The 16,317-nt window shown below is 37.9% G+C and overlaps 1 protein-coding gene across 3 annotated transcripts in view; it reads right to left on the bottom strand.

Annotated features, from left to right (window-relative positions):
* PRKG1 (protein kinase cGMP-dependent 1) overlaps positions 1–16,317 on the bottom strand; it is a 1,248,399-nt gene that overhangs the window by 126,711 nt on the left and 1,105,371 nt on the right. For all 3 annotated transcript variants that reach the window (XM_036828090.1, XM_036828088.1, XM_036828091.1), the window contains one exon: positions 16,169–16,234. In XM_036828090.1, the coding sequence (XP_036683985.1) occupies positions 16,169–16,234 (66 nt within the window). The remainder of the gene's footprint in view (positions 1–16,168; positions 16,235–16,317) is intronic.

Genomic DNA, 16,317 nt, shown 5'->3' with positions numbered 1-16,317 from the left:
CCAGGTGGAAAAAAAGAAACAAGAGATGATGAGGCTTAGAGAGATTATGTAACTTGCCTGAGACCACAGATCTAGAAAAGGGGGTAAATCTGTGATTTGATCCCAGGTAGACTGATCTTTAATACAATAGACCCTAGTTCTTATATAATACACTAATTACACTTTTCTTTAAGCTCTCCCAGAAAAAATAATTTATTCTTAAGACTTTAGTTAGGATCCCCAGGTCAATGAATTTCAAATCTATATCTCTATCCTTGAACTCTCCAGATCAATAGTGCCATCAGGTCACTCAGTGTCATATGCATATTTCACCAGCAACTCAAACTCCGCCGTAACTGCATTAACTACCTTCCATCAAGACTTGCAGCTAAGTTCCCTGTCTCCCTTAATGGCATTATCATTTAACCAGGGATGCAGGCTAGAAATCTTGGTGTTATGTATGACTCTTCACTTTTACCGAAGTTCATCAGGTCTATCTCTGTAAATCTCTCCTGAACTGGTTCCTCCCTGTCAATGCTACTTCCATTGCCTTATTCAGGCTGTTGACACACTTCCTTACCTCAAAAGCATCGTACCTGGTTTCTCTGCCTCGGTCTCTCCCACTCTACTCTTTTAAAAAGATTCTTCCAACAGAATCTAGCTTGCCAGTTAACACAATTTGTTGGTATAAAAGCAACTGCTTAAACAGGGTATAAGAGACATTATGGTCTTGAAGTCAGACATCCTTGGATTTCTAATCCCACTATGTGGTTCTGAAAAAGTCATTGAGTCTATCTGATTCTCCATTTCCTTTTCTGGATTTTTTATGTCATCTTTTCCCACAGGACTATTGTGAGGATTAACTGAGATGAAAGAGTATTAAAACAAAGAGTGGGTGAGGGATAAATTAGGAGTTTGGGATTAACATATATACACTGCTATATATAAAATAGATAACCAACAAGAACCTACTGTATAGCATAGAGAGCTATACTCAATATCCCGTAATAACCTATAAGGGAAAGGATCTGAAAAAGAATAACTATCTATCTATAAATATATATACATATATAACTGAATCACTTTGCTGTATACCTGGAACTAACAACACTGTAAATCAACTATACTTCAATTAAAAGAGTATGTTTATAAATATAGAATTAGAGGGGAAAAGGCAATTAATCTATGCTTTCCATTTTAACAAATGACATAGACACAAATGATTTTGAATATGTGTATTTCTTAAAGTTCTATCAAATTATTTGCTTTATCATTAACATTGTATAGGAAGTATGATAGCTCACAGTTGTGTTAGTATCAGTTTCTTCTGTATCAATAGAATAAAATTGTCCTATTGGCAATTACTTCGTGTAAATAAAGGAAATAAAACTCTTGAAAAATTATACAAAAAAATAAATAAAACAAAGGCATCATATTGAGAGAATTCATACATTAACTTCCCTGAACTCTTCCCTTCTTCTCCACCACTGAGCACACTCTGTATAATTTATGAATTGGGACCTGCTCACATCATAACTTGTGGTCCATATTTTAATTAGTCATGGAGATAATTTCTATTTTTCCCTGTCTATTTGTCCTTTTCAGGTACTTTGTTAGCCTTTAGTATTTACTTCTGACATTTCAGAAAAAGGCTATTTGAACTTTTATATACTCTCACAATTTTCTGAAGCCTTTTAAATGTGTTTATAATGTCCTCCAGCACAAAGAAGCAATTGCAAAAGAATGAATTACCTTCTAAGTTTTAGTTGTCAAAAACTAAGCTTCATGTATCAATTACAAGAGAAGAATAAATGTCAAACTAACTGTTCAAGGATGACGACATATTTCATGCCCTGGGCTGAATTGCCCCATCATGTCTTTTAAGATGATTTCAACCAAAAAAATCAAGCTGGTCAGGTTGCAGTGCAACAGATGTTCTCATACATTGTCACTGGGGAGTAAACTGCATAATGGTTCTAGATAACAATGAAAAAATATGTATATTATTTGAAGGTAAAAATATATGATGCAGAAAAGACAGTCTCTTCAATAAGTGGTGCTGGGAAAACTGGTCAGTTACATGTAAAAAGTGAAATTAGAACATTTTCTCACACCATATACAAAAATAAACTCAAATGGATTAAAAAAATCTAAATGTAAGACTGAAAACCATAAAACTCCTAAAATAAAACATAGGTAGTATACTCTTGATATAAGTCTTAGCAATATTTTTTTGGATCTGTTTACTCAGGCAGGAGAAACAAAAGCAAAATAAACAAGAGGGACCTAATTAAACTTAAAAGCTTTTTCACATTGAAAAAATTAAAAGACAATGCACTGAATGGGAGATAATATTTGCAAATGATATTTCTGATAAGCAATTAATATCCAAGATATATAAAAAGCTTATACGACTCAATATAAAAAAAAAACAACTTAATTAAAAATGGGCAGAAGACCTGAGTAAACATTTTTCCAAAGACATACAGATGGCCATCAGGCACATGAAAAGATGCTCAACATTGCTAATCATCAGGGAAATGCAAATCAAAACCACAATGAGATATCACCTCACACCTGTCAGAATGGCTATCATCAAAAAGACAACAAATAACAGGTGTTGGAGGATGTGGAGAAAAGGGAACCCTTGTGCACTACTAATGGGATTGTAAATTGGTGTAGCCAGTGTGGAAAACAGTATGTCAGTTCCCCACTTGACCCCACCTCCCCCCCACCCCAAAAAAAAAGATAGAACTGCCATATGATCCTATAATTTCACTTTTGGGTATTTACTCAAGTAAAACAAAACCACTAACTGGGAAAGGTATATGCACCCTAATGTTCATAGCAGCATTATTTACAATAGCCAAGGTGTGGAAGCAGCATAACAGTCCATCAACAGATGAATGGATAAAGATGTAGTATATACACAATAAAATATTACTCAGCCATAAAAAAGAATGAAATTTTGCCATTTGCAACAACATGGGTGGACCTGGAGGGTATTTTTTTTCCTCATACATCATGATTGTCATACATCTCACCTGGACCCCCCTCATATGGATGCATTTAATGTGTTAATATCTTTCTAAACTCTGACACTAAGCACTGAGCTCAGTATTACAAATACAGTCTGGTCAGTGTTGACTACAGGAGGATTATAACTACCTCTTGTCTCAACACTCTATTGTAGCCTAAACTTCCATTTTTTGTAGTTGCAACCAACTCAGGGCCACTGTACTACCCAACCCGAGGGGATCAAAATATAATCTACAGTTATATAAGCCTCAACTCCAACCTGGCCTCTGGGTCTTGATCAAGAAACATCTCCAAAAAACGTTTGCTCCTCTCTGAATCAGATGATCAGAGGTGCTCTTGAAGACCTGGAGGGCATTATGCTTAGTGAAGTAAGTCAGACAGAGAAGGACAAACACTGTATGATTTCACTTATATGTGGAATCTAAAATATAAAGCAAACAAATTAATATAGCAAAACAGAAACAGACTCACTGATACAGACAACAAACCAGTGGTTAACCAATGGGAAGAGGGCTAGAGGATTAAGGGGAAGAGGATTAAGAGGTATAAACTACTAGCTATAAAATAAGTATGATACAGAGATGTAATGTACCGAAAAGGAAATATAGCCAATATTTAATGATAACTTTAAGGGGAGTGTAATCTATAAAATTAATGAATCACTATGTTGTGCATCTGAAACTAATATAATATTGTAACTCAACTATACTTCAATAAAACACTTTAAATAAATAAAACTTCATATATATTTTGAATCAGTAATTCCACTGACTAGCTCCTCAAGGAAATTCTTCTAAAGAGGGACGAAGACATATGCAAAGAATTCTTTTTCTTTTTTTGCAAAGAATTCTTTACAAAATAAAAAATTAAAATGAGCTTACATGTCCAAACACTTTTAAGAAACTGAGACAAAGAGACTCAACTTCTGCTCATAAGACATTTTAATTTACATGGTAAATAACTAATGCAATGTGGTAAGGCAGTGTGATGTAATAGGCCTTGAAAACAGAGAGAATTAAGTTCAAACACTACTTCGCTACTTATAAGCCATATTGTTTTGTGACACGATACTTCAGCTCTCTAGAGCCAACTTTACCTTTAAAAGAGAGGATAAAAATATTCTTTTCATGTTTGTGAGAGTAATTATGTATGTATGTATGTGTATACCTATTATCAGGCTATCTATCTATCTCAACTAGCTTTGTGATTGGCACATGTGCTCAGTAAATGACAGGGCAAATTTATCTATCTGTATATCTATCTGTCTATACCTATCCAACTGTATGTGTGTATATATGTATTATTTATGCTACCTCTGTATATGGACAAAGTAGGAAAGAAAATTAGGCAGTGGGATGTCACTATTCAAGGTAATATACTGATATCTTAACAGTAGTTAACTTTGAATGGCAGGATTATATTTATATTTTTCTCTACTTTCCAATTTTCTCAATGAGCAGCTAGTAAGTTTATAATCATCTGACACTGACTATATAAAAAGGTAAAAACCAAACAAAGAAGAGAGAGAAAAATCAAGCCTGTGAGAATAATGCAATAAATAAAAGTTCCCACTCAGCCCAAGTGGGTTTCTCATCTGGATTACAATATACTATCTCTAGTTCACCTGGGAGGACAACATCATCTTCATTAACTATCAAATAATGATTTGTCTTTGCTAGTCTGGTTTCTGTGTTAATATTAGGTCAATTACATGATCCTAGCTGGGGCGGTGCATAATATGACCATTACACTTCATCCAGACTAGTAAATTCTGAAAGGTCCTCCTTTGTAAGTAAAGCTTAGTCTGGGAATAAGATTTCACTGTTATTGTAGATGATGCTAATCCAATTCATGTGTCTATGCTACGAGTTTCAAAATAAGTACCAACTTCTAGACACACTGAAAAGATCTTTATGACCCAGCTGGCCTGTAATAACAGTCTCACAAGGAAGTGTGCCTAGTAAAGTAAGCAAAACCATTTAACTCTACCAAAAAAGCAATGTGAATATCTAAAGCAGAATTCGACTTTCAAACGTAATGATTACACTGTTGATTTTTAAAGTGATTGTTAAGCTTCTGCCAGAAACTGATCCTGGCATCTCCCCTCCTTGCTTTATCTTTAGAACACAAGAAGCACTATAACCCTCTTCCCAAATGAACAGCTAAAAACACCATACAGAAACTTTTAAAGAGAATTTCAAATATGAAATTTCAACTATTACCTTTTTAACTGAAAAAATTGACTGATTTTTTAGATTTGAAAATTAAAAATTTTCACAGTTTTCTTATTCATTCACACAACTGGCTTATGAGTTCCAAAGGCATTGCTGAGTCTCTAAACAACAGTTTTTAAAACATCTGATGGAAAAAAAAAATGCAAGCCTCAGAAATATAGAAAGGCTTCAAGAATGGGGAAAATGAATTATTTATTCATTGGTGTAAAACAAAACAATCGTTGTAATTAACAAAACCAAAGTTGTGACTGTAATATTTTTAAAGTGCTGAACTGTGAAATCCACCGTCAATTTCTATTTATCATCTGATTGTCAGGAAAAAGTAAAACAACTCATTTCTAACTGTCAGTGGACTTCTCCATCTGAATATCTGAATACCACTTAGACAGTCTGAACTTAACATATCCTTAACTGATCGACCAATTACTTTCACCTCAACCTGCTCTATCTCTCATACTTTTGATCTATTATAGACAGCCACCAAATCTCCCAAGACAGAAGCACTTCTTTCGTAACCTCTCACATTTAATTATTCCCCCAAATCTGCTTTGAAGTTTAGACTCTTAAACTCTAGTGAGCAACCCCTAGGGCTGTCGCTGTAGTCTCCTAGTAGTTTCCCTGCTTGAGTTCATCCCATTGGAATCTATCTTCCACTCCATTCCTTCAAAAGCAAATACAAACTGCAGTAGTCACTGTCTTCTAATGGTTCCTCATTGCCCAGAGGATAAAATCATATTCTTTTAGTTTGAGATATTAGGAGATTTCTTTATAATCTGTCCCCATCTCTTCTTTCCAACTGTTATATCCCAGTACACCACCTGTCTAGTTTACTGCCCAGTTCCTTGACCCATAAATCCTCTTTTCTTGCCATATTCCACTTTTTGCTGTACAATGACGTTTCCAAATTCCTCATCTTAATGTACATCCTTCCTTCAGCAGGAGCTGTATTTATCTTCCCTTCTTCACTTGTAAAATTCCTACTCAAACTTAAAGACTTGACTCACATATCACTTTGTCCAGCAAGTCCTCTGGGATGCTACAGGCAAAACACATTTCTCCCTCTTCAGTTCTCCCCAAGGTTTTTTTTCACACTGAAATGGCAATTTCTCATGATTTTTAATGCATCTGTACTGATCAGGAGTTACTCCAAGGCAAGCAAAGATGTTGCTATTTATTTTTATAGCTCTGGACCTTGGAATAGGATTTGGTTTGGAATCTATACTGGTTATTGATTTATTTATTGCTTGTCAGCTCTAAATTCACCCTTTTGACTGCCCTATAAAAATGGATCTGGGCTATTAAATTTCTTTCTTTGCCAACTGGCACTGAAACTTTGCCAGGAGAGGGCACTGGGGAGATACTGCAAGAATAAAGTATTTTGCTTCCTGGCTCCAGTCAGCTTGGCAGGTTCTTGTGGCTTCTCCAGTGTACAGCTACTACAGTACTTGGAGGCCAGCAATACTAAGCAGCCAGCAGCTTTCCCAGCACACTTCCCCTTAGGTGGTTTCCTCGTTATGAACAGCTTTCCCTGGAACCTTTCTGGCACAAGTTCTACTCCCATGGCATCAGAGCACTTTATTGCCATCTAGCAAGCCGTGGCTGTGTCCTTCCCAACAAGGGTGATTTTCCCCCAGGGGACACTTGGCAGTATCTGGAGACACTTTTTGTTGTCACGTTGGGGTTGTCGGGGTGTGTTACTTTTATCTAGTGGGTAGAGGTCAGGATGCTACTAAACATTCTACAATGCACAGGACAGCCCTCCACAAAAACCAACTAGCTGACCCAAAATGTCAATAACATCCAGTTTCAGAAACCTTTCCCCATAACAAGGTCTAGTTCTTAGTCTCAGCAGGGCAGGGTGGAGGGTGGAGAGAGGGATAGGGGAAGAGGAGTGTTTTCCCTGCGTGCTCTCTTACAGGCCTGGGGTTTGTGACTACTCCTTGTCTCTACTGTATCCTAAATTTCTGCTATGACTTTTTGACTAATCTGGTCATCAACTGAAAAAATTTTAACAATGTTTTTTAAACAAAAGAATGTGCTAAATTTGATTAATGCTCTACCAACATATTAATGACATTGGACTTCTTTTAGTTTGAATAGAGTCCAGGTTACCAAAGGATACTGTTAGAACCTCAGTGAGTTTGGGACACAACAAATTAGAGCTGGAAATTATCCATACAACAGGGATAGAAATAGGTAGTGTAATATTTACACATTTGCCTCTAAACTCCCCAAATATTAGATGTCTGAGTGGCTGACATAAGGCCAGTAACCAGTAAATTTTATTTGGGTGGATGAAGCAAGGGACCAGACCTTCTCAATGAGCTCCCTAGTCAGTAATGCTATATATAATTTCTCTAATGACTTGCAGCAGGAGGAGGGTCTACGATTTTAAAGCATTAGAAAAGGCATACATGATGAAGAGCAGTCCCATTCATCTCTTTCTATGAGTTTAAACCACGAATACTATCTCTGGATTATAACCCTTTTCCAGTGGCTATGTGCTTATTTTGTAGTTAGCTCATGCTTGCTCAGGGCACGCTATAATTCAACTCCCATTATTAAACTGAACAAATATTAATGACTCTCTTTAAACTTCTGGATTTTCTCTCTCTTACTTAGTAAATAATTTTTTGTAAAGCACACCAATCAATAACAGCTCCATAAAAAAGACAAGCCCAAATGATCGCAACTGACACCATTCACACCTGTTTTCTCATGCTCATCCTGCAAATATCCTCACATCGCCTCAGATTTCTTTCTGGAAAATGAACCAAAGTAAAATATACTTAGACCGTGGGAAAGGCTGAGGCTGTGAAATATTTTAAATTTGTCACCCTATCAGTTAAGTAATGTGACTACAGGCAATGTGGCATGTGGAGCCCCTTTAGTCCTGTCATGTGGACCCAGAATGGCGACTATAAAAAGACAAGGACACAGGTGACCTAGGTGGGGCACACACCACTGGGTGCATGGGCCTTCATGAGACTGACCTGGTTAGAACTGTGGGGTGAGAATGGTGCTGGAAAGATTCTGCTCTCACCAAATTCTTCCCATACGGTCCCTCCCCTCTCCTTCCATGACACCTGAAATTCTAAAATCTTCTGGATTTTCATGATTTTTCAGTGTTCAGGGGTATGTCATCAAAATGCAAATAACTCACAGAGAATCATCTTAATCTCTAATTAGCTACTACCCAAATTAATGAAAAGCCTGAAGCGAAGCCCTTGAGAATGCAGGAGTGCAATTAAGAAGTACAGGGATCAGGGAATTCCCTGGCAGTCAGGGGGGCATGGGTTCAATCCCTGGTTGGGGAACTAAGATCCTGCATGCCACGCAGCACGGCCAAAAAAAAAAAAAAGACGAAGAAGAAAGCGTGCGTGTGTGTGTGTGGGGTGTGTAAAAGAGTAAAGTGAAGAGGATGAGGGAACTGGAGGGTGAATGGTGTCAGTGAGGGGAAAGCAAGTGGACAGATGGCCTTGGGAGGACCAACACCAGAAGGCACGTCAAACCAGTATTCTTGGGGCTTCCCTTGTGGCGCAGTGGTTGAGAATCTGCCCGTCAATGCAGGGGACACGGGTTCGAGCCCTGGTCTGGGAAGGTCCCACATGTCGCGGAGCAACTGGGCCCGTGAGCCACAACTACTGAGTCTACGCGTCTGGAGCCTGTGCTCCGCAACAAGAGAGGCTGCGATAGTGAGAGGCCTGCGCACCGCGATGAAGAGTGGCCCCCACTTGCCGCAACTAGAGAAAGCCCTCACACAGAAACTTAGACCCAACACAGCCAAAAATAAATAATAAAAACAAACAAACAAAAAAACCCCCAGTATTCTTTGTGTATTTGCTATATTTACAAGATAGGCTGAGCACAACCCGGAGGAAGATCAGAACAGGGCCACTGGGGGCAGCACTCAATTCTTTAATATTGGTTAAGTCAGTGGTCAGAAAGCTATGGCTCACAGGCCAAATTCAGCCCGCTGACTGTTTCTTGTACGGCCATTAGCTGAGAATAATTTGTACATTTTTAAGTGGCAGGAACAAAAAAGTTTCAAAAGAAGAAGAATACTTCTTGACCTCTAAAAATAATATGAAATTCAAATTTCATTGTCTATAAACAGATTTATGGGAACAAAGACATTTCATTTATTTACTATTGTCTTCCGTTGCTTTTACATTACAATGGTAGAATTGTGTAGGTGCAACAAAGATCATTCGGCCCACAAAGCATACAATATTGATTTTCTGGCCTTTTACAGAAAAAGTTTTCCTATCCCTGGTTTACGTCATGCAGCTATGGCTTCATACTTACACACCTCACTCAGAAAATAAACCTCCTGCAATTAATACAACCCACCATTTTTGTGGGGAAGTTTAGTGATCATCTCTTCCTTCTTGAGCAGGAGCCTTAGCCAGGAAACATCTATAGCCCCCTCTGAGAGAAGTTGGATAAATACTATTTTTCCATATGTTTCCATCTCCTCTGACATCCTAAGTCCTGATATAGATGACTTCCCTGGCTCCTGCCTGGCTGGTCTGTGCTTGTTCTACAGAGCCCAGAGCATGGCTTCAGTGGATTCAGTATTTTTGTTTATTTTACTTTCAACTTGGAGTTGAACACCTAAATAAGCCACAGCAAAGGGGAATGGAGGAAGGCACCAACCTACCATAAGCAAGAAGGCGGGGAGGAGATCTGGGTAGAGGCCAGGATGAGAAACACTATCCTTGGAGACTGAAGGCAGATGTGGCTAAAGAACTGGAAACTAGTACTAGAAACAGGCTACATGTGGAGGATAGGGTGAATAGACAGAGGAAGGTTTTGCTACCAGCACTGGTAAAGAAACAACAACAGCAACATAAATTTAATATAATTGAGCTGGTCCTATACACTCAGTTTTCAAACCTGTATTGAATTCGTGTCTTGTTCATCTCAGTAGCCCAAGTAACTGACACAGGAAGCAGGTATTCATTTTTTATTCTGAATAAATGTTAAAATTTCCCAGTCTGGCTCTAATCTCAGTTTTAATACCTAGGTTACAGTTTGGGTGTTGAGAAGTAGTCTTCAGTTTACCAATTCCAGTGACTTTTTCTCTATGTCCAATCTTTCTTGGTAACCTATTTGCTACTCTATTTTGTACAGGTTTTGGGACCAGCCTTAGACCTATGAGTTGGTTCCTAATCATTAGCCTAGTGGCTATGCTACAGTCTTGTTACTCTTTTAAATAGATGGTATGAATATGTCTTTTACACACAAGTCAACTTAGCTCTAGGAGGTAAAAACTTGAACCAAAGTCACCTAGGCTTTTCTGATCTATAGAGATACCTTAATTTCTAAGACTGCCATTTCCAATGCCCAATAATCTGATATTTGACACTCCCTCCTAATCTCATCATTTTTATGCCCCAGTACACTGCACTTCCTCTAGGCTAGTTCTTGGTTTCTATCCCCCAGACTTTGTCTCAATAACACAACTGGCTCCAAAGTATGATTAAATATCACAGAGTGTCACAAAAAGGTAAAGGTTAGTCATACATGGTTTGTAAATCATTTTCGTGACTCATGGGGTCTCATGAAGGGCCTTAAGAATCATGTGGAGTGAGTGATTTGGAGAGAGAGAGGGAAGACTCCTGGGTAGACTAAGAGGTCTTACTCTCTTGACAGCCAAAAAAAGTTCCTGTTTTCTTTCTAATTTATTTTATTTAAACAATGGGTTTAGTAAAACAAAAGTTTGAAAACTCCTGGTGATAAACTGTCATTTTAGCTTGACATTACTAGTCAAAATAATTAGTTGCCAGTATGACACAGGAATTGACCAATCAGAATGGACACTCGTCCTGATGTATGCCAGATGCTCCCTTTTAGTTGCTGGATCAAGAAGAGATCTGGAGATTCCTGGCCAGAGGAATCAGATCACCAGGCAGCAGAGGGGTGGGAAAAACACACAGGGAGCTCAGACTACTGTTATTTACCAACCAGTATGAAAGTGTTTCAATTTGTATAACCAATATGGCTACATCTTGGAGGTTACACAATAAATCAGGGATAGAGCTGAGACTCTAACTTAGATCTTAATTTCCTGGGGGAAAATATGTAACTCTTTGAATATTTACTAGTAGTTTTATTACTGTCTTTAAAAATGATCTCAACATGTCAAAAAATAAATTATCCTATGTGAACTCCTAGCTTCATTAACAACTTACCATGCCAATGAAGAAGTAGACATTGCATAACTGATTAAGGAACACAACGATATAGTTACTTTTATATTTATTTCTTTTCATGGATTCCAAAACAAGAGATGCTAAATATTCTTAGCTGTGTTTTATATATTCAAGAACTTTATTAATGGAAATAGATTGTTCTGTTAGATTAATATTCTTTTATGTCAATTTTCATGAATTTTAGAAAGACTGCAGATAGACTGGGTAATTATTAAAATAATGACAAAGCTGCAAGAAACCCGTCCTCAGAGAATGCTTCCTGAGAAAACCATGTACCTGTTTATCATTTTCTAGTTTGTCAATGAGCATTTTTTAAAAAAAATTCTGACATGCATGATTAGTTACAATAATGTTCTTTTGCTGTCCCTCTGGAATGATAAAGCATAATCACTGGCTTATGTAACATGGTACCTCAGTTGTAAATTTTTGAAAGAAGCTCCTTTTGTTGACAGTTCTAACATCCGCCATCTGTTTGCATGGGATGAAGCCCTGGTGCTCCCCTAATTGGCCATAAATTAGGTACCACCAACAGGCTTACGAGAAGATCCTTCAGTTACAGTTTGATTTTTTAAGCTGTGAATTCATCAATTTGGTGAGAAGCCCAACTCCTCTCATGAGTACAGAAATGCACCTCTTGAGCCCTAGACTCAAGCTGTCTTCTCTATATTTATGTTTAAAGCTGGACCTCCCTCAAGGTATCCTTTCTGTGTATACCCCTGAAGATAAACTTATGCGGATTAGAGAGAAAAACTGCTACATCCAAGGGATTCCAATACTTTCTCTAAGAAAAGGAAGGGCACATTTATTGAGTGCTTACTACACATCTTGTGCTGTGCACGGACCTTGATATGAATTAAACTGTTTGATCTTCAAACCAATTTTATAATATAGGTGACATTATCCCATTTTGCAGATAGGTAAACTGAGGCTTAGAATTTAAATAACTTGCCCATATTCTCATAACATGGTGCAGTAAATATTCAGTATTGAGCTTTATTTGACAGAGTCCATACACTCCCCACTGTACACTATATATGACTAGGTTTGAGAAAAGAGAATGGATGAGATCAAATGTATGTATGTGATGCTACCTGATGCTCCTTCATCTTTCGGGATCTCAGTTAACTAAAGTGAAGAACCTGCACTAGATGACTCACAATGTCCCATCAGTTTGTTCCTCTGACTTGATGAATCTGGGCTTTACCATTTACCATGAAACCTTATCACGTTATTAAACTTTTATGGGTTTCAGTTTCTTTTTTTGTTAAACATCCTATCTTTTTTCCAGGTGGGATCTCATACATGTGGAAATTCATAAATTACAAAGGACTGTAGAGATATAAACTGATACGATTACCCATCCATCCCCAGTCAGCTGGCAAACCCTCAGCCCCAGTGTCACTTCTTCCCTCGCCAGATTCCCTTGCTCTATGCTGTAGAGGCAAGATTAAGGCCATCCAAGTTCCCATAACTTTCCCTATGTACATCTCTACAAATTTTCTTTCTTTCCACTTTTTCACTATTTCCAGAAAATTTTTTAAAAGTATTCTCCAAGTTACCTTTCCTTGTTTGCCCCCAGTTTCCTCCCCCTATGGACACATTTCCATCAAGCATTCCCTTATTCCCCCACCCCCCGTTTTTTTTTTTCTTAACTCAATTTCTTGAAAGAAATAACCCTTTAGTCTCATTGCTCTCACTTCCTCAGCACCCACTGACTCTTTGAAATCTGGATTCCATTCTCACCATTTTATTAAATTTTTTTTCTCCCAGGTTACTAAACCTATTGCCCTTTTCTCTCTATCTATGCCTCTCAGCTTCTCACTTGCATTTAATGCTGCTGATTATCCTTTTTCTCTCAAAATCTTCTCTTGGTTTCTGGGGTTTCCTACACTGCTCTGAGTGCTAACATTGCAGTTTTATTCATTGGTTTTCTTCCCCTGCCTCACTTTTAAATGTAAGAATTGCCACAAATTCTAAAATTGGTCTTTTTATCTTCTCTATCCTTTCACGCAATTCCATCCAGTCTTATGGCTTCAGCTGTTAACTCTATGTCAGCAATTCTTAAGTTAATTTTAAGTTAACTCTAATGCGTTATTGTCCCACATTTTCTACCTCCTGCAGAGCGTCCGTTCCTGAGTGTCCAACTTGTATGTCAAATTTCTTATATTTTTAGTGAAAAATCATTATGCCTCCCAAACTAATTTTTTTTCAACATTCCTTCTAGATCTTCTTAATCCTGACTACACCCCTAATTTCTCCCTTAGCTTTCACATTCAGTCAAGTGTTGAGCCCTCTGGGTTTACCTCTTCATTCTAATGTATGCCTCCCATTAATGGTCTCATGATCACCACTTGGACTTACAGACTGCCAGTCAGTTATTCTGTCTCTATCCTCTCCCTCTAATTCATCTTACACAGCCTTCTCAGTGTTCTAGTGACACTATCTGGCTGCAGAGAACTGTCAAAGTCACCCTTCTCCCACGACTTGGTAATCTTGGTGAACCAGCCCCTACATGTTTGTGAACGTTTCTGTCACACCTCCTCCAACTCCCTTTACACAGCCTCCCTTGAGCCAATAGAAATGGCTCATAGTTCTATTCTGAGTACTGCTTATGCTATTCACTCTATTTATCTTGCTTCTCCTATACTTACAGATTTATCTAATAAAACCATTTATTCCATGAAGACTTCCCTGATTCTCCCCAGAAGTAGTCAACTCCCTTCTCTGGACTCCCACAGTACACTGTGGACCCTTCTTGCATTCTGCTTTGCATGATGGTTATTTGTATAAATGCCACAATTCCTCTATTAGAAGCTAGCCCCCCCAAACCAGGATCTGTGCTGCTCCTTTGATTCTTGTCACAGCACTTAACAATGCCTCGTATGTGCTACAGCCTCAGAAAAACGTTAGTCAAATGAAAGAAAGAATGAACACGTAATTGTTGTTTCTGGGAACCAGATGAAGAATATCTGTTTCAGAAATATTCATGGATATAGCTATCAATCTGCAATGATGCCACTGCTCTGGTTCTAGAGATCCAGCACAGAGGGGCATGCAAAAGTGAGATTTGTGAATCAACTGGGATTCCTCTACGTCCAGAGCCCCCTGAGCTCAACATTCAACTCCTCCATTCTGAACTGATCATATCTGCCCCTCAGTTTCATTCCACACTGACATTCACAGCCTATTCCAGCTCTAATGGCTCCACTAAAATGGATGCTTTATGGTTCTTCTCCTGGGTCAGGCACTTGGCTTTTGTGATAAATGTATCCTCATACACGGCAAAGAGAAAACATCTGGAGGACTGCTTCCAGACAGTAGACATGCATTTCACTCAGGCTACTGGAGAGTCAATAATAGTTTAACCTGTAAAGCATTCAGGTAATGGGGCTAGCAAGGCAGAATAAAGAGAAGAACAGGCAGCAGCATCACTGAACAAACTTTTAATGGCCCTAAATATGCCTATGTCTAGAACTGATGCCTTCTCCAAAAGTGTCTTCCTAAATGCTTCTATTTTAGAAATTTGGGGACGGAAGAATAGAGGAGAAAACTAAAACATGCTCAAGGAATAGTCCATTTCCTAGTAACGATAATAATAAATTTATATTATATAAACATAAAATAATTTATAATTATAAAATATACTATAAATATTTTATAAATTATAAATATATTTGAAAAATATTAATAATTATTATTTTTAAAAAATTTACACGAATAACATTGGTCAAGTGTCTCCTGGGTAAAGACCACTTGGACACATGCTTTTCTTTTCTTTTTTAAACATCTTTATTGGAGTATAATTGCTTTACAATGGTGTGTTAGTTTCTGCTTTAGAACAAAGTGAATCAGTTATACATATACATACATCCCCATATCTCCTCCCTCTTGCGTCTCCCTCCCACCCTCCCTATCCCACCCCTCTAGGTGGTCACAAAGCACCGAGCTGATCTCCCTGTGCTATGCGGCTGCTTCCCACTAGATGTCTATTTTACATTTGGTAGTGTATATATGTCCATGCCACTCTCTCACTTTGTCACAGCTTACCCTTCCCCCTCCCCGTGTCCTCAAGTCCATTCTCTACATCTGCATCTTTATTCCTGTCCTGCCCCTAGGTCCTTCATAACCATTTTTTTTTTTTTTAGATTCCATATATATGTGTTAGCATATGGTATTTTTTTTTCTCTTTCTGACTTACTTCACTCTGTATGACAGACTCTAGGTCCATCCACCTCATTACAAATAACTCAATTTCGTTTCTTTTCATGGCTGAGTAATATTCCATTGTATATATGTGCCACATCTTCTTTATCCATTCATCTGTCAGTGGACACTTAGGTTGCTTCCATGTCCTGGTTATTGTAAATAGAGCTGCAATGAACATTGGAACACATGCTTTTCTCCTGTGTTCTCATCAATCCTCACGATATCTCTATGATGTTGCACTATCCCCAGTTCCCAAATGAGCTGAGGTGAAGTTCATAGTGGTTAAATACCTTGTTAAAGATCACAAAGTTGGAATGGCAGAGTGAGCCACTTCCAAGAATAACAGGGAATGCGAATCAAATATAGAACTCATTTTAAATAAAAAGATATAAAACAGGTATTAATAGCTCCATGAAGCGATGTCTAATTCCAGGAACTTATGTGTGTCACTGATATGAGTGTGCAATATGCATAAGAAAGCAAGGCACTTACTCTCTGTCGATCACAAGGCAGGTTACAGCTTCTGCAGCAATTACGTTTGCTGTTCTGACATCTTCCCTATACAAAAAATAGAGAGAGATTGAAGTAAAACACCCTTTAATATCAAAGAAAAGTGTTCATTATGATTAATTCAAGACACA

The sequence above is a fragment of the Balaenoptera musculus genome, chromosome 16 (assembly GCF_009873245.2).
Source record: "Balaenoptera musculus isolate JJ_BM4_2016_0621 chromosome 16, mBalMus1.pri.v3, whole genome shotgun sequence".
Classification (NCBI taxonomy): Eukaryota; Metazoa; Chordata; class Mammalia; order Artiodactyla; family Balaenopteridae; genus Balaenoptera; species Balaenoptera musculus.
The sequence above is the reverse complement of the archived record's forward strand: the minus strand, read 5'-3'. Positions and strand labels throughout refer to the sequence as shown.